Genomic DNA, 25,199 nt, shown 5'->3' with positions numbered 1-25,199 from the left:
CATTGCAGAACCCAGCTGTGAGTCTTTGTCTCCTGGGTCTCCCTACCCTCTCTTGCCCCTCAGACCCAGCATCTGTGCCCTCACCCTGCCACCCCTGTGTATTTTGGGGAGCAACAACAGGCTCCCTGTTACTTCTTAGCAGTTCCTGCTGGGCTGACACAGAACCCGATGTGAAGAAGAGCAGCGCCCTCTTCCTCCTGCCTTTCAGAGCTCAGAGATCTTGAGGCACACAGGAATGCCACTGGCTCTATTGCTCCTGGGTGTCAGGCTTCTGGAAAATTTAAAAAGGAGACGGAAAATGGTGTTTGTGTACTGTGAAATGACTCACGCTGTTTTAACCTTAACAAAATCCCTCCTATATCTTTAATGACCTGAATGTAAAATTTATGGTGTGGAATGCCCCAGCAGCAGAGGAAGCCTTCGGCACACAAGCTGCCTTTTGCAGGATGGGAGGGGAGCTGAAATCCCCTGAGATTTGGGAAGTTTGAATGATGTGGTTATGGTTGGCACTTTGAATATATGTGTAGCTTACTTCAAAATAAATATTTGCAGTTCAACTCCAGCATACATGTGGGAGGGTGAGAACTAGCATGCATTGATGTTTCTTAAAATTAATCATTTTGAAAATTTTATACTGGAATAATCTCACTGTTGTACAACATAAACAGAGCTTAGTGTCGTTACTTACCGGGGAGAAACACCACCTGCCCTCTACGTGCACCATTTCCTGCCCACCTGCCCAGGTGGAGGTCCTGAAGAAGGCCATGCAAGGGACATTTTGGGAAAGAGATAAGACTTTGTCTTTTTGCTTGAGAGGAAAGTTCCCTGGTGTCTTCAGCAACTTGGAAAGCTCTGAAAGACCCAGTGGCCATGTCTGTGCTTGTGTGTGCAGCTGCTTTCATAGGAGCAGCACCTTCTAAGTTGTGCTCTGATCTTGTCTTGGAGGAAACCAGCCTGTGAGTGATGCCAGGGGCAAGATCAGCTCCATTCTCCCCCACCTGTGAACAGAAATGGTGTGGTTCAATGCACAGCAGCCACTGTCACCTCCGTTAAGGGCTGTGGTTGTTCCTACTGGTTCTATGATGTGGATGTGGGGAGAGGCCAGACTTTCTGTCCCCCATGCCATCCCCCATGTGTATTGTTCTTTTATCCCTTCCCCAGTGCTTGGCAATGCACCTGCCAGCTTCTCCCTTTCCCCTTGGCACCCTGTTCCAAATACTCCACCTGTCCCTTGGCTGGCATGTGGAACCCACAGCTGCTTCTGTCTCTCTTGGGACCCGGAAGGGGCTCGGCACAGTTACCAGCGTGGCTTTGCAGACTCCAGAGGCAGGACCTGTTCTTATGCTCCACCAGCCACAAATACCTCCTAGCTGGGAGTTGGCTGTTGCTGAGGTATGCAATAGAAGACACTATAAAGTGTACCATTTGCTTCCTTGACCTACTTTTCCTGTGCTTTTATTGTTTTTCAGAAGTGTGTTTCAGATTCTTTAAAACAGGAAAAATAAAGGTAAGGGAGCTCTTGCAAGACTTGCCATTTTAATCTCTCAGTTTGACACGTACAATTTTTGTGTTCCTGAAACTATAATCCACCTGTTGTCTCCATATATGAAGAAAACTAGACAGATAAATTCCGTTCAGTCTCCTATGAGAAGCTGCACCATCTCTGAATCCTCTCCCAGTGTCACCAGTGTCCCCCACTCCGTGCCTGCTGCCACCAGCCTATGCACCACACAGGACATGCACAGGTGGAAAGGAGGTTGGAGTGGCACCCAGGGTCAACAGGGAGAGCAGCCACAGGAACAGTTATCTCCATGAAGCACTCGTGCTTGTGATGGGGCCCGTATCCCAGCCCAGGAGGTCCTTTCTCTTGGGCAGCACTGGAAACACAGATGGTGGGTGTGGAGTTCCTGTACAAAATGGGCCACATCTTGGGAAATCTCAACCTGGTTCTACTTTTGTATGTCATAGGATTTCTCCACACCTATCCACAGTCTTTGTGTTGCTACAAATGATGCTTAAGAAGCTTACTAAATCCTTCTGCATTTTTGTATCCAACATTTTTAGAAAAATATTGTTTTCTAGTCTCCAAATTATTCCAGTGATTTGTCTGAGTATACTAGAGCTGACCCTTACATATTGTGCACTGATGGACAGCATAACTTATTTTTCTGCATCAGTTACTATGGTTTCTTTTTCTTGAGCTCTTTACAGTCTTCCCTCTGGAAACTGACTCTTTATCTAAAGTTTTCTCTTTGCACTGGGATAAATTTTTCTTTCTGGGACTCTTGCCTGCTACTGCTTCTGTTACATTATACAACTCTGTCCTTTCTTCTGAGTTTTCTGGGGCATGTCTGCATCTCTTTCAGGATATGGCAACCAGTAAGATCACTTATTTTTAAGGAAAGATGAAAAAAAAAAAAGAAAAAAAAAAAAAGAAAAAAAGAAGACGAACCCACTTGTGCTCTGCCTGCTGCTGCTTTCCTTTTCATCCAGAGAAGAGCGCAGCTTTTCTTTCCTTATGCTGGTTAAGCTGCAAGCGTTACTGGTATAAATCAGCTGTAAATGGGGGTATAAAATTGCCAGGGTTTAGCTCAGACGGTTTACATCACGTGTAAAGCAATTTGTGTCTGCAGGCGGGACCCATGTTGCTTCATTGTCTGCGGACCATTGCTAACAAGCTCCCCGGTGCTTTGTGTCCTCTGCTCTCCCTCCACGGGGTTGCCTTCCTCTGTCCCCACCTGTGGTGGTAAACAGCATGTTGGAAAGGCCAGGGACAGCAGCATGTCACTCTGTTTTCTCTTTGCAGTGGGTTTGGAAACTGAGGACAAAAGCAGCCCTGTCCTTGTCTTTGCTGCGCCAACATGTGCCTTGGCAGCAGGGCTGAGCCCACTTACAACATGTGGCAGCTTTGCTGGTAACCACCAGGACCACCTGCCCCTGGTCTTCAGCACGTGCTGTCCCCAGCATCTGCCAGGTGTCACCAGCATGTGCTGGCTGTCCATGCAATGGGCATCTCGGCTTTTTTGGCAGAGCCACCTTGGCCTGGAAGGCAGGGCTATTCCCTCCAGGTGGGAGGTCTGTCCTCCATTGCAGCTCTGTGAAACCTATTTCTTGGCATCGGCCTTGATGTTATGCTGTACAGAGAAACAGGCACAGACCAGTCTCCAGTAAGCAAATGGGAATTTTTCTGAAATATGCCCCAATTTGGACATACTACATGGTGGGGGGAGGGAAATGGGGCTGATAGCCCGGGTTAATCTGTCACAAACAAATAACTGGTGAAAAAAATAATGAAATATAACAAGAGAAAGTGTAGAGTATTACATCTGGGTAGGAACAACCCCAGGTTCCAGTATAAATTGGGGAATGAACTGTTAGAGAGCAGCGTAGGAGAAAGGGACCTGGGGTCCTGGTGGACAGCAGGATGACCATGAGCCAGCACTGTGCCCTTGTGGCCAGGAAGGCCAATGGCATGCTGGGGTGTATTAGAAGGGGGGTGGTTAGTAGGTCTAGAGAGGTTCTCCTCCCCCTCTACTCTGCCCTGGTGAGACCACACCTGGAATATTGTGTCCAGTTCTGGGCCCCTCAGTTCCAGAAGGACAGGGAACTGCTGGAGAGGGTCCAGCGCAGGGCAACAAAGGTGATGAAGGGCGCGGAGCATCTCCCTTATGAGGAAAGGCTGAGGGAGCTGGGGCTCTCTAGTTTGGAGGAGACTGAGGGGTGACCTCATTAATGTTTACAAATATATAAAGAGTGAATGTCGTGAGGATGGAGCCAGGCTCTTCTCGGTGACAACCAATGATAGGACAAGGTGTAATGGGTACAAACTGGAACACAAGAGGTCCCACTTAAATTTGAGAAGAAACTTCTTCTCAGTAAGGGTGGCAGACACTGGAACAGGCTGCCCAGGGGGGTTGTGGAGTCTCCTACTCTGGAGACATTCAAAACCCACCTGGACGCATTCCCATGCAACCTCATTTAAGCGTTTCTGCTCCAGCAGGGGGATTGGACTAGATGATCTTTTGAGGTCCCTTCCAATCCCCGACATTCTGTGATTCTATGAAACAGTTCTGAAGTCAAGCACTGGGATCAAAGTATCCAAACTGAGCTGCTCTTTCAGTGTAGATTCTGAGTAATTTGAGCGGATGATTTACTGCTCCTCCCACTTTCCTCTTTCCCAGGATTAAAAATCAAGAGGGGAATTAGGGCCTTTATCTCATTTATTGCTCTTGAGCAACGGGCAGATTTTTGTCTGATCTGTCACACAAGGAGCATTTATAACACACAGTGGAAATGAAATTGTAAGACTGGGACAAAACACATTTTTGCTACATTAAAACACAGGCTGCAGTCTTAGAGCTGCAGTATGAGAGGGGCTTTTCATGCTCCACCTGCTCTTGCAGCTTTGCTTCACCTGCCATAAGTCAGAGCTGGCTGGGCATTTGCTAGTGCACCAGCCAGAGTGCCACTCCTCTGTGGAGCTTTTATGTTAAAAATTATCTCCTGGTTTCAGTGGCAGTCCTTCTACTTTCTTCTGTGCTTCCTTGACTTTGGGAGAGCACAGATGTAGTCATCCATCTTTATTTAATCAGCTGGATAAGTGCCAAATAGCTCCCAAGGTGAAAAATAAGGTGCTTTTATCCTCCGAGAGCATGTTTGCCAATATTGGAACAATGGTCCTGTCATGTAAAGAGTCGAGTCAGCGTGGGGTGAAAACGTAATATCCCCCTTCAGGCTGTCATCCTGGTTATCCTTCTGCACACCAACACACTCACTGAGCTCAGACTGCCTCACGTGTAATGGCCTTTTTGTGCAGCTGTGAAAAAATGGGTCTGGGTTTTATTGTATTCTGCATTCTCATCTGATATTTCCCTCTCTCTCTCAGGTCATGTGAGGAGGGGCTGAACGTACATATGGTCTGACTGTGGCTGCAGAGCTCGGATGTAAATGCTGCTCATCTGCAGAGCATTTCTGCTGTGGCATCGCCACAGCCTGGGTGGCATCAGCCCTGCTCGGCGCCAGCACTGCTGCCCCTGCGGGGTGCCAGGGGTGCAACGGACTGGGGCTGTGGGGTGCCAGGGGTGCAGGATCTGCAAAGGGCCAGGGATGTGGGATGCCAGGGTTCCAGGGGTGCAGGCATTCCCCTGCAAAGGGGCTGCTGTCAGCCTTCAGCACCTCCTGTCACTGAAACTTTACTTTTAAAATGTGCCCAGATGAAGCGACAGGTGGGTGGTTAAGGGCTGCCCTGCTGCGGGGTGGTGGTGAGTGGGCAGTACTGGCTGCAGGTCACTGCTGCCAGGTCCTGCTGGTCCCGTCCCCGCTCGGGGCTCCGCAGCAGCTACAGGGAAGGGAGATACTCTTCGGGACAAAGGAGAAACTCCAGTGCTGCATTTTAAAGTGAAACTGCCTGCTTGGCATTTTCATTACTTTCATTTGGGTTTTTTTCTATATGTCTCAGTTGCTGCAAGGGGATTGTCTTTCCCTAGTTGCTTTCAGACAAAGTCCTCTTTTTCCTCTCTCCCCTACATTACTTTGGGGGTCTTCCTGAAGTATTTTTCCCTGTCCTCCTCTGTCCTTTTCCTGCCAGAGACAGGAGTGTTTCCCTGAAGTTGGCCAAAGGCTGATGGCATCTTGGTGAGCAGAAAGTGAGTCTGGGCTGAGTTTGTGGGGGAGAGCAAAGTCAGGTCAGCACTGCAGCTCCTCCCAAAGGTTAGGAGCACCCTGGAAATCAGGCTTAGCCTAAATCCTGGGCTAAGCTCTGCTTTTCTTGTGCTTTGTCATGTGCATCAAAAGTGTCTGTCGGTTTAACAAGAACCAAATCCATGTGGGGTGTTTCCAGATCTGTACCGTCTCTCCTGATGTGGAGCTACATTTTCTCCTCACCTATTTCTTGCAGTGAATGAGCTGGAAAGTGAAAGGTTCAGGTGAATGCCTACTGCCTGAGCTGCGCTGCTCAAAGTGTGTGGCCCTCCTGGGAAAAAACAAAACAAAACAAAAAGTGTTTCTCTCTGGTGAGAGATTATGTATTTCTTAAAAATTCACTATTCTAGTGAAAGAAACCTATGTGTGCTGTGAGTCTTGTTAAGAAAATCCCCTTCCCTAATGATTATATCAGTCAGGCTTTATACTATGAAAGTGTATTAAGTCTGTTAATGTGTATTAGATCACATTATATCCTGTAATGTAATGAAGTAGTGGAATTCTGTTGGAGACTTTAGTGTTGTTCAGGCTCAAGTAAAACAAACTAAAGGAGAGCCTGGCCCCAGAAACAAGGATTTTTCTTCTTGGAAGCATAGAGCTGCCTATGAAGGATAAAGGATATCCCTGGACAACCAAGATAACACCAGCATCTCAGCCCTTCTAACATGTCTTTGAAAGTCTCCTAGAATTGTTTGGCATCACAGATAAGTAACTAAAGCAAGACTGACTCCAGGGATATCCGGACCAACAGACAAGCATAAAAAATGCTGCAAAACTGTAGTTGCTTCGCAAAGTTTGGCTCTGATTAATAATCAGTAGTGTGGATGCTAGTGATTAGTCAAATTGTGCTGTACCTGAACATTTGATGGGTATAGAAACTCTGCATAAAACCACATTTGGGGTGCCCCAGTTTGGCTGGGGCAATTTTCTTGACAGTTCTTACTCTTCCTTGAGTAGACAGTGACAATGCAGATTCGTGCCTACAGTGCTTTGGTGAGGCCAGTAGCACCCAGAGCCTGCCCTAACACCCTGGCCCCAGGCACAAGGTAGCAAACCTCGCTGTGGCCGGTTGCACAATCCATGTGGGGCAGTGGCATCCAGAACCACATGGGTGCTGGGCAGCTGTCACCTGCTGTGACACTTCAGACTCCCTGTCCAGCCCCAAAAAAGCTGTTGCCTGCAGACTTTGGCTGGGCAATGTGCTGGCTCCAAGGGCTGTTTGCAGCTCTCAGAGCCCCCCGGCAGCCTCGGGGGCAGAAAAGAGAGCGCCGGAGCACCGTGCCGGTGCTCCGGCGCTCTCTTTTCTGCCCCCGAGGCTGCCGGGGGGCTTTGAGAGCCATCAGATGCCTGCAGCTAATCTCGCTTTCAGGAGAGGCAGCGAGGAGGAACTGCGCCGATTTATTCCCTTCGACCGAGCCTGAGCTCACCCGCCGTTGTCTCTGCGACGTATTGCAACGTGCCCAACCCCTCCTTCAGCCAGCGGCGCTGGCAGGAGTACCTGCTGCTCTCCAAACGTCACCCGGCTCCGGTTATAAAACACGGTGATATACCATCTCCCCGGCTCCATCTCTCCGAGAAGCGCATCTTCAAGAAGCGAGCTGTACACGGGTGGAAAGATGTTTTGTTCGGGTATCCTGACAGAGCCCAGTAGGAAAGAAGTGGAGATAAGGGAAGCAGCATCTCTCCGGCAGCAGAGGAGGATGAAGCAGGCGGTTCAGTTTATTCACAAAGATTCTGCAGATCTCCTCCCTCTGGATGGGCTGAAGAAGCTGGGGACTTCGAAAGATACTGTAAGGCTTTATCGTGTTCACTGGAAAGGGGACTTAAGCAGCTGGTAGGGCGGTGTTTATTTATTTTTCTGTTAGCAGGAGTTGTTGTTTGCTTGTGGAAATTGATTTTTAAAAATGAGGCTTTTGTATGCAAAGGGAAGGGAATATAAATATGATGCTAGTTATCACCAGGGCTGCTTTTTACTAGTAGGTGCTTTCAGATGCGTGGCGCTTGAATCTTATTTTTTTAAAAAAAATTATTTACATAAAAATAGAATACTGTTTTTAGTATTTAAATCCTTTCTGAATTGGAGTGAATCAAAATGGCTTCATATAATTCGTACATATATACACATATGTTCGACTGTGATGCATATGTATGCCCAACATATAATCATAAAAGATTCAGTAAAGTGCAGTCACTATTACTTCAAAATATAAAACTGCCAAGATTACACTTCATTGAAGGCTTATGTGTGTATATATATATGTACATATATACATATATTTTTAATGAATAAACATAATTCTAGGTTTTAAATATTTACATATGCAATGATCCATGTGATCATGTATCTGATGTACAATATTCTTCATCATGTCCAGGGTCTGGAGAGCATTTCTAAATACTAATGTGCACAAATGTTTGAGCTTTCTCTAATGAGAAATCATACTTAAATGTAATATCAGAAGTTCTGATGTAACAAACAAAATCTAGAAAATATATTCTAAGGAGGAAAGCTCCTCTATTTTTTTCCCCCAATCGTTGCAAAATTCTTGCACCTTGTAACACACAATATTTGCTTTTTTCAGTGCTTGATACAGGTTCATTGGAAAAAGTGAATCTTCATTTTCAGTGAGGTAGTTTTGTTCTGTCACAGCCTTCCTGCTCCTCCTGGTTAGGCTTGGCTCTGCCTGGCTAAGTGGAATGAGTTGGCTGGTCTCTGCAGTGCACATGGACATAGTTGTTTTGACATCCTGAATGTTTTCCAGTTGTAGGGAGTGAAGCTCCTGCCCAGGGTAAGGCTTGGAAGGAGCTTTCCTGGTCACCATTAAATGGCAGCCCTCTAGGGAGTTACAAAGTGCCTTTCAGAGCATGATAGTGGTGTCATTACTGTTATCTGCAGAGTCTAAATAACATTTCATGGCTCAGTAATCCACAGTGTGCAGGGCTGAGGCCCTGGTGACACGGGTTTCTGCTCTGCCCAGATGAGAGAGGCAACAGATAGCAGGGGCCCTGAGCACTGAAGTCCTTGTTCTTGCAGCAGTGATGACCAGGTTTGGCCTCAGCACCAGTGTCAGAGCACAGGGATCCTTGTCACGGTCCTGATCGCAGAAACGTCACCCGAGGTTTCCTCCCTGCTCCTGTGCCTGTGCTGACTGAGCTGTGGCTGCAGCATTGCCCCTGCTACACCCACAGCCCCTGCGAGGAGGGTCTCATGGGGGCCTCTCCCCAGGGAAGTGCCCAAGCCCGAGGGAGGTCCAGAGCTCCTGATCTCCTCCAAGGACAAAACGAGGTGTGCCGTGACAGAGGTGTACACCTGCCCCAGCTGCAGCGGGTCTCTGGCCGGGGACGGTGTGAGAACCGAGCTGGTATGGGCCACCCCATTGCAAAACCACCCTGGCCCCATGCCACAGCGAGTGGTGATGAGACAATGGGCACATGTGGCCAAGGCAAGCCCACCACAGCCAAGGTAACTGGGGTCTTCTGCCCCATGGGACGTATGGGGAGTCCCCAAAGCAACAGCACTGACATGTGCTCAGGCTCGTTTCTGCAGCCCCAGAGAAAATGCTGTGAATTTCAGAGTTGTTGCAGTGGGTCGTGTCACAGCAAAATGACGCTGCCAGCACCACCAGGCTCACGCTGCACACAGCCAGGACGGCAGCGAGCATGGCTTCAAGAGGTCCCACCGTGCCTCCCTGGTACTGGGGCTGCCTGGATGTCACAAGAGTTGTCCCCAAGAGGAGTGGGAGATTGTGTGTCTCTGAGAATGCAGAAATACCAAGAGCCTCTGAAATGTGGGAATCCACCATGGCACGGCCCCAAACTGAGAGGTCCAGGTTCAGAGGGGCTGAGCTGTTTGGTCAGGAGGCCCAGGGGTCTTTGCCCAGGGCGTTTGCATGCCTTCCTTGTGAATAACGGCACACCTCCTAACAAAGCAGTACATTTTCATATCTGAAGCTGCATGACAGCTGTGGTGATGTGGGTGGAAGGGTTTTTGACGTGACCAGTGTTATTAATGCAGGGTTTCCTGTGGGGGTTTTCCAGCAGCCTTGGCAGGAGAAGAGAGGAGGCAACAGCTTCCCAGAGGTGGAGACAGGTGGTGAGGACAGGCCCTGTCTGTCTGGGTGACATCTGGCAGCAAATACTCCAATTCTGGGGAGAAATCCCCGTCCTCTTGGCTGCAGTGCATGGGGTGCTGCAGGTCACTGGGGTGGGTGTGCTGGTGTCCCCCAGCTTGTGTGTCACTGCTCAGCTCCTAGAGCAGCTCTCCTGGTGATGCCCTGTATAGGTAGGTTTGATAAATAATTGTAACTATGTTAAGCCTCTGATATTTTTCAGTATATTATTAGCCTCCTCCTCAAAGCCCAGAAAATTGGCATGAGAGGGTTGTTAGCTGGGATTTGGGCTTCCTGACACTGTAGCCGTGACAGCCTGGCTGGCTCAGGCAGGGTTTTTTTGACATCTCCTCCTCGTGCTCCAACCTTGCCCTGAGAGCTGCTGGACCGGTTTGGAGGGGTTTGCCTAAAACAGTCCCACATCAATTTACAACCTGGGAAACAAAGTTATAAACAGTAACAAATAATAACAACGGAAAAAAAGCATTTCTCCTCTCCCAAAATGCCTTCAAGAGCCTCCCCTGGGTACCCAGGTCATCAGTGCAGCTCAGGGTGCCCCCCTGTCCATATCCCCTGCTTCTGTAGCTGGTTCAACATCGCAGTTAATTGCAGTGCACTACCCAGAATTTCTTGCGTCTTGGTTAAAATGAAAAAAAATTCAATGTTATGTGCACTGTCTTAGACAGGGACCTGGCAGCTGCCTGGGCACCTGAGGAGCGCAGGAAAGTGGGTGGCACCTTGTCCCACCTCATGCCCCTGTGAGGGGGGCTGACAGCATGTGAGCACAGGCTGCTGGTAGAAGAGGTGAATTGGGATGGAAGATGGAGAGAAGAAAGAGAAATTGGTTATTTACTGGGGTGAGCTCCACTGCTGTGTTTTCTACTGTCTGGTTACAGAAGAGAGGGCAAACCTCCTGAGATGGGCTTGGGGAGGGGAGGAGCTGGCATCTTCCCTGAATTGCGTCTCCACCTGAGTGAAACTGTTTTTGACAGGTCTTGTTATCCCAATATCTAGAAGCCAAAATAGTGGGAAAACTGCCAGAGAGATGGATACTGCAAGCTGCAGAGATCCTCTTGCTTATAAATTAGAGAGGAACAAAACTGGACAGAATTGTTTGTGATTTGACAGACAGGGGTAAATAGGTTCAGCAATAGCTGGTGTCTCTACTCGCTGCTTTTAGGTTTCTACTGTGACTTTTTAGGGGATTATAGGTTTTACAAAGTCTTGGGGATGGAAAGGGAGATATCTTATGAAAAAAATGCTGGTTTGTAACTTTCACAATAGTATGTAACATTTTATTTTTTTAATAAAACTTACAGGGTTTTTTTGTGATGGATAGAAAGACAGTACCAGGTGATCTGGGTTACTTCAAACACCAGTCCTGGCTGTGTGGCTGGCCTGTGCTGGAGGGAGAACACGGCTGCCTTCCCCATCACTGTCATGGGGAGGTTTTCCTCCTCTCCCTCCCAGACATGGTTTGCTTGCAGCTTTCCAGCAAAATGTGCGTTTGCAAATGTCCCCTGGCACATTGTCTGTTTACCAAGTACGTATCCATCACTTGAGTCATCTCCGTGACTAACATCCCTCACTCTGTTGCACACAAGAGTCAAGGGAAATACAAGTTAAAGTGAACTAATTAATAGCCTGAGACAGGATGGTGCTGCAGGGAACCTTTTCAGCCCCCTCTTGCTAGGTTATTTCTGTACGGGAACACAACGTAAGCAACATTTATCTCCTTGAAGGCAGGATATGCTGCAGCTTTCAGAAGAGCAAGCATCAACAAAAGACAGTCCCATTTGAAGTGATAACTTGTGTTGTCTGAGTCCTGGATTTTTTCCTTTTGGTGATGGATCCCATATAGGATTTATAAAAGCAGGGCCTGAGAAAACCCACAAATGTAACTGGTTAACGATCCATAGAAGAACTTGTATTTAAAAAAAATTAGGTTTAAATCTAGGGTAGATGACAGTTTAAATAGCAATGATGAGTGTGCTTGTGACTTCTTCTCCAGCAGATCAGACAGCACCCAGACTGTCCTGGATGATGCCATTCAGAAATTTGTCTCAGTCCTAGAGAGGGCTGGGTGTGAGGAGGTGACCACTGTCTTCTGGACAGCTGGGAACTTCACTCATCTACGTCTCCAGTTACCTACCCCTTCATTTCTGTTTTTCGTTTGTTTGTTTGGGGTTTTTTTTTGATGCTGTGTAGAATAAGCCCTCCAGATATGTGCCTGAGATGCAGGCAAACATAAAGGGTAAGAAGGACGTGCCATCCGCTGTCAGCAAACCCTGACTTGCATTTTTGCTCAGCTGAGGAGCCTTGGAGGTGATCCCAGTGCTGACTGTGCATCTACGGCTTCTGCCTCACGTGAGGGAGCCCTTGCTTCCAAACTGATCTGCTTGTCCCTCAGCACAGGGTCCATTGCTAGCAGAGCCAGTCTGCTTGCCTTTCATCTGTTAAGTAATACTGGTGTCTGCTGTTCAGTCTCACTGGGAAGGCGGTGGTCACCAGAGCAGTGCTGGACAGATTTTGTTTCTCCATTTTGCTGGGAAGTGCAGATACATTATTGCCGTTACACAGGACATGCTCTCTAGCACCTGCAACCGAAAATTGTCATGAAATGTTATATCCTTTCAAATTTTAGGTTGTATGCAAAAGTAAAAACAGTGAAAAGTGGGGAAAAAAGGAGATTACGTGTGCTGGTGACCACTGGCTGCATCTACTCCATTTCATCAGTCAGGTCCAGTTTAACCTCCCGTGTTAAGCTTACAGCAGGATCTGAAGCACTAACGTGGCTGCAGTTATTTTAGGATGATGCCAAGTTGCATTAGCCTCTTGTGAGTGCTGTTATTTAATGTGCCGCACAGATGCACTGTGCGCACTGGCTGACTTGGGAACCGTGGCCTGAGGTTTTCAAAGTTGTCCTGATCCCATTGAAATTCCCTCAGGATGAAAAGGTTTTCTGGTTTAGATGTCTCTGCAGACACACAGGCATATTTAATACGAATGCAAATATTCAGGAGTGAGCCAGTAAGAAGGTCTCACTGTGGAGAAATTAAAATCAGAAGGAAAGGGTTGTAATGGGGAAGGAGAGAAAGGGGAGATTAGCCAGGCAGAGAAATGAGCAGATAATCAAGCAGAGTCATTTCACCTCTAGCGGAGTATGTGCATCCGTCTGTGATGAACATTAAATATAACAAGGCTTTTGGGAAAGCAGTTGGAGGAAATTTTGGGAGGACACATGCTTCACACAGAGCAAATGGAAATGACAGAGAAAGCAAGAAGCCGCCATACAAAGCATTGGAGGTTTCTGGGAGAATTTCTACCCACCTACCTCAGATGATCTTACCTCTTCCTTCCTCTCCTTTCCCTCTGCAGCATGGCACCCAGCATTGTCATTTACCCACTTTCAGCAGCTAAATACCAATGCGGACAGAAAAGAGACGCAGGGCAATTTTAGACCGAATTCTAATCAAAAGGCCAGACCGGGTCTGACAATAGACACCACTTGTAGCTCTCTTCTTGCAGTAGTGCCTGGCTCACTCACACCTGTAAGAGCCAATGCACAAACATCCAAATCAGCTGCTTAAATTCTGGGTCGATTCATGCAAGGAGCTTTGCCACAGGTAGAGGCTGGACAACAGGTATTTCCTATGCCAGCAATGCCAGTGCTCAGTGAAAGCATCTGTGTTCATTCAGTAAGTTCACACACCTTTTTCATTCTTAGGTGGTGTGTGTCATTGGAAAAGTAATTTGTTATGCTTTAACTTTTCACATCACTGCAGAATTCCCGATATCCTTAGCAAAAGCCAAAGGCAATTACAGCTGAAACACCAGCTTGAAAAAGCCTGACTTGTTTTGATTCCTATATGAAATAAAATCATGAACTTGAGTTCGGAAAAAGAAAGGCATCTCTCCAAATTCTGCTGAACATTTTGAAAGGATTATTCCCTTGCCAATACAAAGTAGTTCTCTTTAGTCAAAGCCAGATAAGCCAGAGCTGGCAGGAGAGCACATAGATGTAGGCTGGGAAGAGGACATGGAGTCTGGAAATCAGGGAGAGTGAGACTTCAGGGCATCCCTCCTGCAAGAGCAGCACTGGCTGTGGGCACCACAAGCAGGCTGGCGACACAGGTCACTTTGTGGCTTTCCTCTGACTTTACCCTGCTTTTCTGTGTCTGTTTTTTCTTAAAGCAACCACATAATATCCTGCAGAAGCGCCTGATGGAGACAAATTTATCAAAATTACGAAGCAGCCGAGGCGGGTGGACCCCTAAGAGTGATATCTCAGCACAGACCAACAAACTGAATCAAACCAAACTGGGCAGCTCAGGGAAAACAGAGGATGAGGAGCTCATAATGGTGAGCTGCCAGGTAATAGTCCCTGCCCAGCCTTCTGTGTATTGTTTGTTTGGTTTTTTCCTCCCCCCTCAAATTTTATTTCCAACAGCCTCAATCTGTTGTTGTTCTCCACATTACTCGATTAGGGTCGTGCACCACCGGGGCTGTCACAGCTGTAGAGATGCTCACCCTCTGCAGCTCAGGGCTGCTGTGTCACAGAGAAAGCGTGTCTGATGGATGTCTTCCCTTGGACATCAGGGTGGAGGGAGCAGCCAGGCTGGGGCAGCATGCTGAAATCCTGAGGAGAAATTATCCATGGTGAATCCCTGTGCTCCCAGCCTGTTTGTTTTCCTGGTGTCATTCCTCCAAAAGTAATTTCACATTTCTCCTTCTTACCCCCATACTCTTTTGTATTTCCTGCTCTCCACAATATCCCCTTCCACCCAGGGCTTCCTCTTCTGCTGTCTGCAGGGAAAAATGCTGCCGGGAAGTGCACAGGACCCAACACCATGTCATTTAGCAGCAGCACCTTATTCAAAAAGCAGCTTGAGAGCCAACTCTTGAGTGCCTGGAGTAGAAGAAGTGCAGTGGAGTCGGCACAAGGAGATGTTGGCATTTTGGTGGGGCCAGTGTGTGCGGAGCGGAGAACCCGGACACCCTGCGCTCATCCCATATCCTACACATCATTTCCCATCTCTGCTTGTTCTTGCAGTGTGCGGGGCAGGAGCTGAAGGCTGTAGTGGACACTGGCTCACAGCACAACCTCATGTCATCTGCCTGCCTGGACAGACTTGGGTAAATATCCAGATGGATTTCTGCTTTGTGGGAACTCGGGGTACCTGGCAGCACAGGCTGTGCTTCCAGGGCTGGGGCTTTGCTCATGGCACCAATGGCCATTCTGGGCTTTGGGCTGTGCCCCGGCAAGCCCCTGAGCCTCCTGTTACACCCAAATCCTGGCTTATTCTTCAATGTCCTTGCAGGGAGCTGAAATAGAAAGCCAGTTGTACCAACCTATTGACCTCTGAGTAAATCCCTTCAGAGGGCTGGATGTGTTTGGATTTTTTCAGTGCCTGCTTGTTTGTCATTCAGTGCCTTGTGAATTAGCTGAAACCTCCCTGGCCTTCTATGTGTGGGGCTGGAGCAGCCCTGCCTTGCCCTGCAGGTCCCCACTGCCCCTTGTGCTCCTGCTGGGGGCTGCAGCACTGCTGGCTCCAGCACAGGGTGTAAAGCAGCTGAGTGTTTGCATACGTACCTGTGCTCGAAATTTGCTGCATGATGCTACTCCCAATAACAAATTTCTCACAGTTGAAGGGAAATGAAGTGTATTTATGTAGTGTTAGAGAGCTGACTGCCAGTCCTTTGTGGCAAAACTCCCACTGATCTTCAAGAAGCAGGATCAGGCATCAGCTCACAGGGTATCAAGCAGATTTTGGCACTTTATTCCCATGGAGTCTTTGCTTTTTATCGCCCACTTGCAGTGATTATGCAAAAGCCAATTGTAGTTGCTCCTTGAGCACTACTGCTTGGCCCTGGATGAATGGTGCCTGTTTTTCTGTCCAGACAGCAACTAACTTCTTTGCACAACAGTGTTTAGCAGCTGGAAGGTGGCTGCACTTACCGCAAGTTTTGTCACAGACTGTGACAGCTAGTTTGTCACTAGCTCAGCCTAATTTGTGGATGACAGCAGTGCATTTGGAGGGGTCTCATCGTTCAAGATACTGTATTGGCTGCTCAACACATCTGAGTTGCACAGTGATGCTCTGTGGCAGTTCGTCTGCTCTGTGCTACTCATGCATGTCCTGTGCAGTTTCTGCAGCACCAGTCTGTTTCTGCAGTCCTGCCCTTCAAAGAGCACTTAAGAAATAGGTTAGAGCCAGTTTCTGCTCTCAGGTTACGGGGATTCCCTCCTGATTTGAGCAAGACCACTTTTGTAGCCCTCAGCTGGACAGCTGCAGTTACAAGATCCTCCCCATGTTACCCATCAGCACTGAGTGAGTTTTGGTTACTGCTGGCTGGGACCCCTTGAGCCCCAGGCTGTGCAGAAGCCATGCTGTGTGTGCAGGAGCTGCGCCATGTGTGCTGGAGCCATGCCATGGGTGCAGGAGCTGCGCCATGTGTGCTGGAGCCATGCCATGTGTGCAGGAGCCACGCTGTGTGTGCAGAAGCCATGCTGCATGTGCAGGAGCTGTGCTCTGTGTGGGGGAGCCATGCCATGTTGGGGGGAGCTATGCCATGTGTGGGGGAGCCATGGCGCATCTGCGGGCACCATGCTGTGTGTGCGAGAGCCATGTCGTGTGTGCAGGAGCTGCGCTGCACGTGCAGGAGCCGTGCCATGTGTGCAAGAAACCATGCCGCGTGTGCAGGAGCCATGCCGCGTGTGCAGAAGCTGTGCTCTGTGTGGGGGAGCCATGGCGCATCTGTAGGAGCCATCCGTGTGTTCAGGAGCTGTGCTGCACGTGCAGGAGCCGTGCCGTGTGTGCAAGAAGCCGTGCCGTGTGTGCAGGAGCCACGCCGCGTGTGCCAGCAGTGCGGCCAGAGCAATGCCCATCCTGCTCATGCTGCTGGCCAGGGCGTGCAGCAGGCAGGGCTGCCTTGCAGGCAGCTTCCTGCAGCTCCTTTGCTGTTTGTATTTGTGGGGACAGAAGCTAAAGCCAGATTAACAAAGCAGGTTAAAAGCAGAGCTTTAATGCCTGGCTCACTCTGCCATCACTGTGGTAGGTCCTGTGTGACAACAGGCACTGCTCCAGGATGTTTTACTTCAAAGCAGTCCAGCGCATGTAGCAGGGATAAAACATGAGTTTTGTTTAAATCCAGCCCTGGAAGGCAGCAGGGAAGAGGCGCGACAGGCAATTTTTCCCTTGTTCCCGCCAGGGCAGGAGGGCCCTGCAGTGAGCTTTCCAGCGCTGCTGCCTGCGGCTGAGGCTCAGCAGCTCTGGGGATGGGCCCTGCTGCTGGGGTCTCTAGGGGCTCAGCATCTAAAAACAGTGTGTGTGTGTTCCTGAGGCACAGGCTCAACTCCTCCCTGTTTCAAAAATTGTTTTGCATCTTGTCGTGGTGCCGTGTTAGCTTTTCCCCTCGCTTCTGAGGAACATGGTGGGGTTATCCTGCAGGTTGCCTCACCACAAAAAATCCTCTGCAAAAATGTGGGTGCAGCTGTTATGTGGGCAGATCTGGTCACTGCACACTGCTGGGGATTCTCCACTTGCAAACCCAACTCCAAGATGCATCATGCATCAGGGGTTGTCCTCACCTCGCTGTAGTTTGCTGGCCAGCTTTCAGCCATGCATCGCCCACATGCTGTCCCCGTGTCTTTGGGTCATTCTCAGCTGTGATGAAGTGCTTCCTTGAAAGTGGCTTTACCCTGTCCCCTTCCTGCAGCCCCTCTGCAGCCATGGTCACACTTGGGAAAACCATCTGGGTCAGCTGGTGCCAAAGTGAGGAGCCATCTTCATCTCAGCTCTGTTCAGGTCCTGGCTCCAACACCATGGCCTGTGCCCCATGGCGGTGACACGTGGGGAGAAACAAAGACCACAGCCAAAGACCACACGTCTTCCCTTGAGTGGATGGAGAAGTCATTTGAGTTGACCGTACCAAAAAAAGACATTCCAACCTGTCTCGGGCCTGGTAACACCAGCTCAGGGCCAAACTGCTCATAACTTCTTGCTGTGTTCCCGCTGCTTTTTAAGGCCAGTCCCTAAGGGAAGCGGTGGAGGGGATCCAGCTCCTTCTCTCTGCTGCCTCTTCTGGTCCTTGTACCTGCACTGAATGGCATGGGTGATGCCACCTCAGTCCCAGGGCCTCTGCCTCTGAGGGGGCTGGTCCCCCCAGGATGAATGAACAGACACACACATACTGCTGCAATGCAGCTCAGTAGACAGGTACCTCAGATAGCTGAAAAGCAATGCAGCTTTTATGGGAGAGAGAGATCACTGCCTTGAAGTGCCTTTCTATTGGATTCTTGTTTGGTTTAAAAGAGAAACTGAAGGTAAATAATTCATCAGTGTTGTCATACTGGTTCATGGAACGTACAGAGAAGAAACAACCGTACCTTAAATATCCGTGGCACTCTTTTTTCCTTTTCTTGAGCTGAATGTGATTGATCTGTCCCCATTTCCTCTGAATAAACCCAGCAGCAGCACCTGCTAACAAGCGTGGATCAGGCACGCTGCCCTGGCTGTGAGGCATGCGGACGTGGTGGTGGCAGCTCCGGGGGTGGCAGCTGGAGTGGAATATCCCTTGCTTATGCCCACACTGCATTAGAAGTGATTTTAGATCAGCAGCAAGTCTTGAGGAAATACAGGAAAAGGGATTCTTCAGGTAAAAAGCCGAATCCAGTTAGGAGCTCTGCTTGGGGCAAGGGCTGATGCGGCCCCAGGGTTGTGTTGTGGATCATGCTGTGGTCTGATGTGGCTGCTGGCTGCATGCAGAGCGTCACAGAAAACCTGCCGGGAAAGCAGCTTCCCGATATCCGTGTGGTAGCACGAGTAAGCTAAGAGCATTTCAGGTGTAAGTACCCTCCAAACACAATTTGCTCCTTGCTGGAGCAGCCAAACAGTGTTCTGTTTCATGTCAGAAGTGTTTCCAATGCACAGGTTAAAGGAGCACCTCAAAGCACTCCCTGGTGATGAGGAGGTGGTTTCACTGCTGAACAAGGTGAGGGCAATCGGCCAGATCGAGCACCTCACCCTCACGCTGGGAGCCATCCCTGTGGAGTGCGCTGCCCTCGTCGTGGGTGAGTGTGTGTGTGTGTGTGTGCTCCTTGGGTCTGGGCTGGGGCTCTGCTCCCCTCACCCCAGGGGAAAAAATGAAACTTCAGAAACATGTTAACACTAAAATAGAAATACTGCTTTTCTGGAAAAAAAAATCCCTGTTTGGCCCTTCAGATGGAGGGAGGGTACGCTCAGCAGGGCTGCGCTGGCAGCACCGGGCTCACAATCCATCATGCCCATGGAGCAACCACCATGTCTCCGTGCAGGCGCATCTGCCTGCCCTCGTTTGATCACGTTCCCCTCCAGAGTAACTCAGTCCCTTTATGAGTGGGGTTTTATTTAGCAGACCAGCTGTGAAGGAAGGATGGAGTCACTGACAGCATGGGAGAACATTTTTAATGTCTAAATCTGAATGTTCCTGTTTTTCAGAAGACAATGAGAAACCCTTTTCCTTTGGGCTGCAGACACTTAAATCTCTGAAGGTAGGGATTTCCAGCAGGGCTTTTACCTGTGCTGGGGCAGCTGGGACCACTGTGTATTCCAGTTTTCCCTCTTACCTAAAGGCATTTATTCTCTACAGTGTGTCATAAACATGGAGAAGCACCACCTTGTTCTGGGGAAGACAGAAAGGGAAGAAATCCCATTTGTGGGCAGTGGCAGCACTGTGGAAGGAGAGCAGTAAGTTATTGGCTGGGGGAGAGCTGCATGTGCACCGCAGAGCCTGACGGCAGTGTCCCCAGCATGGCCATGGGGGAGCCCCCAGACCCTCGCTGCAGGCAGGCAAGAGCTCATTGTTTTCATCAGTGAATTGAGTTTTGAAACAGAGTTCCAGGCTTTTTCAGCGGCCTTTTTCAGCTTTTGCTGCCTTTTTTTTCCCCCCAGTAAGCATTGTACAGCAAAGGGGGTGTCTTAACATGTGCTTTTTGGAGGTCACTGGAAAGACTACTTGAGCTCTGCTTTGAGAGTGTTCCCAAATAAACCTTTTTCTGGAAAAAGTTTGTGAAGGTGAGTAAGCCCACATGAATCTTTTGCAAAGTGCAGGAGAGAGAAATCCTGCCTGGAGATAACAGTGTTGCCTCTTCTCCCCACTTGCCTCAGCTGCCCTCCTGCCAGCTGCTCATGATGACCCTGACTTTTTCAGCCTTATTTCTATACAGAAAGAGAAATCTGTGCTGTCCACTCTGGTACCTCCTTAATGTGTGTAGCTTGTGACAGCTGGCTCTGCAAGCAGCAGGTAAGGCAATCCAGGCACTGCATGGGGCTCCTCCTTGCTGAGCACTGTGAAGAAGAGACATCTCACTGCCTCCTGCCTCTGACTTAGGAAACTCACAGGCATCAGGTGCCTGAGAGGAGGATTTGCACCTGTGTGCCTCTCTGGCTTCACAGGCATCACTTGTCGTTGCTCAGCAATGAGTGCTGCAGACACAGCCATCTAAAAAATGTTTGCTCACTGCATAAGAAAGCTTCTTCGGTGAATGATGTAGGGCAGCACTTTTAGCTGCCTGTAATGACCAGCCACAGTCATTTTGGATGTCCTGCAGTCCCTGTGCAGCTCAAGCCTGCTGTGCTGGGCACTGCTGAGCTTGAGGAGCCCAGGTGGGAGCGGGGAAGGAGCAGACCTTCCCCAGCTAATGGTATCTATGTTCCTTGGGGAGTACATGGCAGGTGTACACAGTAGCGCCGGGAGTCAGGACAAGAGGGCATGTGCACCCCTCATGTGCCCCGGACATCCACCCACTGTGTGTCCAGGGCAGCTCTGTGGCCACGGATGCTTCCAGCACACGAGCCCAGGGAGTGCCTGGTACAGCACCACAGGTAGGTTGTGCTGCAGTGTAAAACCAGAGGATGTTTTCCCTGTCTCCTTTGAAACAGGGATGAGAGAGGCATACTGTAGCTCTGTCACCACTGCAGTGATGAATTATTTCTTGGTACTGCATTCATGGCCAAATCTTTCTGCCCTTTTTTTTTTTTAATGCAAAATGCCTGTTATATTGAATGTATTTTCCTTCCTGTTTCAGGAGTTCAGAGGCATAAAGAGAAACTGAAGCACCGTCCCCACACAAGAGCTTGACATCAAACAAATCCTGTGCAGCTGCTCCAGATGAAACAGCAGCACCACTGCTTTGAAAACATTTATACTAGGCTACAGCTTGAGTAGAGCTGAATTAAATCCTGTTCAGTAGCCAGTAATTTAGAGATATTGTCATATTTATCTATGGGTTTTGAGAAACAAATGTGTGCTTATTTTCTGGACTTTTCTATATAGTGTCCTCTTTATTATGAAAGGTTGGGAAGACCTTATGTATTTCTTCTGATGAGAAAAATACTTTTTTATAGTGGCCTCGTATGAGTAATTGTATTTAGCTGTGATTAGAGGCTATCAGAATTAAATTTTTATTAATGATTTTTTCAGAGGCTAAGCATTTATACTCCCTTAATTGATATTGCCACATTCAAATGGCCATTACCAGGAAGTTACTCAGAGTAAAATAACAATGCTAATACCACCTAAGAATTATAGCTCATCCTGTTAGCATAATATTGTTGCCATGTAATTAGGGATGCAACTGCTGGCTTGATGAGAAAGAGCAATTACAGAATTATTCATGGGTTATAGGCTTCTCTGCAGTGGCGTGGCAGAAGCACAGAAAGAGGGCTTGGGAGGGCTCCTGGGGTGATCTCCCGCAGCCCCGGCTCAGTGCGGGGTCAACACCAGCAGCCCGCCATGGTGCTGCCTCCCTGGGGCTTGAAACTCCCTGAGGAGGGATCCTCCAGGCAGGTCTCAGCTGCCTTCCTAGCAGGAGCAGTCAGGAAAAGTAATCATTGTATTGAGCCAAAAAGCAACAAACAAGCACAAAAGTACATTGTCCAAAAGGCAGCAGATATAGAGCCTCATTGATGTATCAGGAACCAAACTGCCCCAATGTGCCCCCGGTTCTCCATTGCGCCAGGACAGGTGCCTCTGCCTGGGGCACCAGCAGCACCTATGCTCTCACTCATGCGAGTTACTGACTCCAGCTGGACTTCGGTGTTGCTGCCAGAAATGCCATATTCTATCTATATGTATTTACAAATTGATTGGGATCTTAGGCACAACACTGACCTTGATCACCCTCAGGGCAGGTGGGAGTTTTCACCAGGACGATCATTTCATGGGAATTAACTACTGTCATCTGCTGAAGAGGCATCTTTAAAATGCAGAATAACACCCTTGTGATGTTCTGCATCTGCTGATGGCTAGTCCCGCTGCAGACAGCTCTGCAAGGGCCGGTTATGTATGTGGGGAGCAGGACTGCTGCTTTGGCAGCTCTTGCTTGGAAAAAACCCTTTCTCCCCAGGCAGGCACAGGCTGCAGCACAGCTCAGCCAGGCTGGGGGTTCTCCCATGGGGGTCCAAGTGGCTGCTCGTGTGCTTGAGCCTCCCTGCAGACATTGATGTGCTGCTCACCCCTGCATCCCACTGCGCTGAGCATCACCTGCAAGCAACGGCATTCTTGCTGGCAATTCCACTTAGGAAATGTCTCAACAGTCCTGGGCAAGGACCAGTCACTCTTGCCACTTCGTGGCCATCGGCTCAGGTCTGGAGCCTGTCCTGTCAGTCTGTGCCCAGTAATGCCATGGCATCGAAGCTGGATATTTATCTCCTGCAGTGGGTGGAAACATCTTTTCAATATTGGGTATGACTAGCAAGTCTGAATTACCTGTATTTTGAGCTATTTTCTATTTTGGTGATAAGTTTCAGTGCTTTATCTACATACAGTTTTTATATAAGACAGCTATATATATATTGATATTTATAGGGTTGGGCTGCCCACGTCAGTCTCACCAGTGTGTTGTAGAAATATTTCACTAAATATGGAATATATTTGATTATTTTGTATGCTATGAGTTTGGTATTTTGGTACTTCATTCTTTCTGTGCTCATTTCTGTGTTAAATGTCAAATTAAATATAAATAAAGTTTAATTGTTATTGCTGTTTATTTGCTTGTATCCTGGATATGCCAATTATCTGTTTTCAGGGCACTTCTCTATTGACAATGGGAGTTTGTTGTAGTCTTTACCCTGTTGGGCTCTGTGGTGCTTTTGTGATTGTGTTGGGAATTGCTGTCGGACTGTATAGGGAGTGGCAAAGTGAATGTGCTAACTAAGCAGGTTAAATGGCACATGGCGCTTGTGGTAAAACATGAGCATTTGAAATCCCAGCCTTTTGTTGCTGTGCATCTCCCTCCCAAAGGAGGTGTGAGGTCCTGTTTGGGCTGCAGCAAGTTTTACCCTTTGGAGAGAGGAGTTTCTATCGTGCTCAGCTGGCTCGCTGGGGCAATGCCAGCCAGCCCAGGGAAGGTGAAGGAGATGTTGTAAACTTAATGAAGCCAGGGAAGAGTGTGATCAGAGCAGAAGACAGGTAAGGCATGCGTGCAGTAGTTATGTGACTGTGAACAACAGAGCAAAAGCCGAAGATCAATGTCTTCCCCAAAGCTTTGAATTTGGATTTAGGTACCTGCTATCTCTGCCAAGGCAGGCTTTATGCTGCTTCCGTAGTCGCTGATCTCTTTTACTGATGAGAAATTATTCTTTTACCTGCTCAAAGCCCCGCAGCAAAAACCCTTGGTGGAATGGCAGCACTCCAAGCCCAGCAAAAGTGTCGCTCCTTGGGGTCGGGCTACTTTTTCTGAACATAGAAAGAAACCAGACTCCAGCAATAAAGTGGAGGAAAAAAACAAGGAGGATGCATGTACAGGCAAAAATAACTTCTCATGTTTCCTGGAGCTGCTACGAGTTTCTAGATTTATTCAGGCTATTCCTGACACTAGAGAGCAGAATCCTAGCACATGCAAATGAAAAATCAATGGGCAAAATGTTGTCCCTTCAGTGCAGAGTGGGGTTAGCCACGGTGCCAGTGGCCTTTCTAAGATGACTCCCATGGGCAAGGTAATCTGTAAGACAGGATAGCTGCTGTAGGAGACATGCTTGATTCAGTGCAGATGAATTATAGACTATGGGCAGTAGCATCAGTTCCCTGTATCTGTGCAAGCACTTGCATGGCCACAGGGGTAAAGCAGCTGAATGTTGCAGACCAGTTCAGCAAACCCTGTGTGCTTGCTCCAGCTTATCTCCAGCACAGACGTGCAACCTCTCCCAGCACAGGTTTGCAGGACGCCCAGGCGTGGCTCCACAAGTGGGAGACCCGCTGCCTCTCAGCAGGTGGCTGGAAACAGAGAAAAAAGAGCAATGCCTGAAATGATCTGGGATGCGAAGGCCTCAGGAGATAAAAAGGCAGCTGTGAGCAGATGTTATGGGAAGCACCTGGGATGGTGGAGGGTTTTGTTGAATTATTTATGCCCCAGCTGGTGGATGATGTCACACCGCAAACAAACATCTCGCAGGTGAGGACAAGCACAACCCCACAGGCAGCCCAAGGGAAAGCGAGCCAGCTGCTCCTTGGCCAAAGGGCTCCCTAGCACTAGTTCTCACCTTGTCAGCAAAGTGCAGTGGGACAAGACACCTTCACACCTCTCCTATGTCTCATCTTCATTTTGGTTGTGCCTAAAGTGGAGATGAAGCACGCTAAGAGGAAGAGATTAGCAGGAGCCTTAGTGGGTCTATCACAGTGCTTCAAAAAGTTGGTGGAACGTGTAGGGTCTTGATGCATTAGTTCCTGCAATTAAGATGGCAAGTGTGATTAAGACATCAATGCTCACCAAAAACTTTAGAGATCTGGGCAGCCAGTGCAGAATGGCTGTCAGACTCCCAGTTCATGTCTGTACTTCATTGTAGGTGATACACATGAGGCCATGCAGGCAGACAGTAGCAGAGGAGCACCCTGGGGCTGCAGAGTGGGGGTCTGCTGGTGACCCCACCACCTTCCTCTCCACATCAGTTCAAGCAGCTATGGAGACGACTGTCCAGTTTAGCTCTTTCTGGGCTGGCCACTCTGCAGCAGCACTTGCTGCTGATCTGAGCAGTAAGTCAGAGGACGTTGCCAGGAGTAGCCTTACAGCAACATCATTCACACACACTTTGTATCCTGCTGAGATGCACTAACACTTTTTCATCGCCTCAGCCAGCAGAGCAGCTGATTAAACCAGACCCACTGGGGCGTCTCTCCACAGCTATCTGCAGGGTAATCTGTTACCTAATAGTTCTCCAGAGAGGTCCTTTTTATGGGCTTTTCTATTACTGTTTTGTTGATGATAATGTAATGCTCAACATGTTGTGAAAACAAATCTGATTTGTATGTCTCACAAGCAAATAACTAGATGATTTATTTCAATATAAACATAAGTTTTAGGGCTGTACATTGCTGATTTATTGAGCTCTGTATCGCTTTATCACCTGCTCT

The 25,199-nt window shown here is 48.6% G+C and overlaps 1 protein-coding gene across 3 annotated transcripts; it reads left to right on the top strand.

Annotated features, from left to right (window-relative positions):
- Positions 1–7,021: 7,021 nt before the first annotated feature.
- On the top strand, positions 7,022–22,839 carry NRIP3 (nuclear receptor interacting protein 3). Of its 3 annotated transcripts, none has more exons than XM_021300534.2 (7): positions 7,022–7,490; positions 14,004–14,171; positions 14,863–14,945; positions 18,743–18,882; positions 19,289–19,341; positions 19,440–19,537; positions 20,878–22,839. In XM_021300534.2, the coding sequence occupies exons 1-7, from the start codon at positions 7,317–7,319 to the stop codon at positions 20,891–20,893; spliced, it is 732 nt and encodes a 243-aa protein (XP_021156209.1). In that variant the 5' UTR covers positions 7,022–7,316; the 3' UTR covers positions 20,894–22,839. The 3 variants fall into 3 exon arrangements, 2 of the variants coding, with proteins under 2 accessions (XP_021156209.1, XP_005499344.2); XR_002425841.2 differs by having other exon boundaries at positions 7,028–7,490; positions 14,004–14,183; positions 19,440–20,674; XM_005499287.3 differs by having other exon boundaries at positions 7,028–7,490; positions 14,004–14,183.
- The last annotated feature ends 2,360 nt before the right edge of the window (positions 22,840–25,199 follow it).

Source organism: Columba livia, chromosome 5 (assembly GCF_036013475.1).
Source record: "Columba livia isolate bColLiv1 breed racing homer chromosome 5, bColLiv1.pat.W.v2, whole genome shotgun sequence".
Taxonomy (NCBI): Eukaryota; Metazoa; Chordata; class Aves; order Columbiformes; family Columbidae; genus Columba; species Columba livia.
This window is presented reverse-complemented; position numbering and strand designations above follow the sequence as displayed.

What these genes read in the sequence shown, in the direction of transcription:
- NRIP3 (XM_005499287.3), top strand. Translation starts at nt 7,317, where the DNA reads ATGTTTTGTTCGGGTATCCTGACAGAGCCCAGTAGGAAAGAAGTGGAG. An exon ending in TGGGGACTTCGAAAGATACT is followed by an intron (nt 7,491 to 14,003) that starts GTAAGGCTTTAT and finishes TTTTTCTTAAAG; the next exon opens with CAACCACATAATATCCTGCA. An exon ending in TCATAATGGTGAGCTGCCAG is followed by an intron (nt 14,184 to 14,862) that starts GTAATAGTCCCT and finishes TTGTTCTTGCAG; the next exon opens with TGTGCGGGGCAGGAGCTGAA.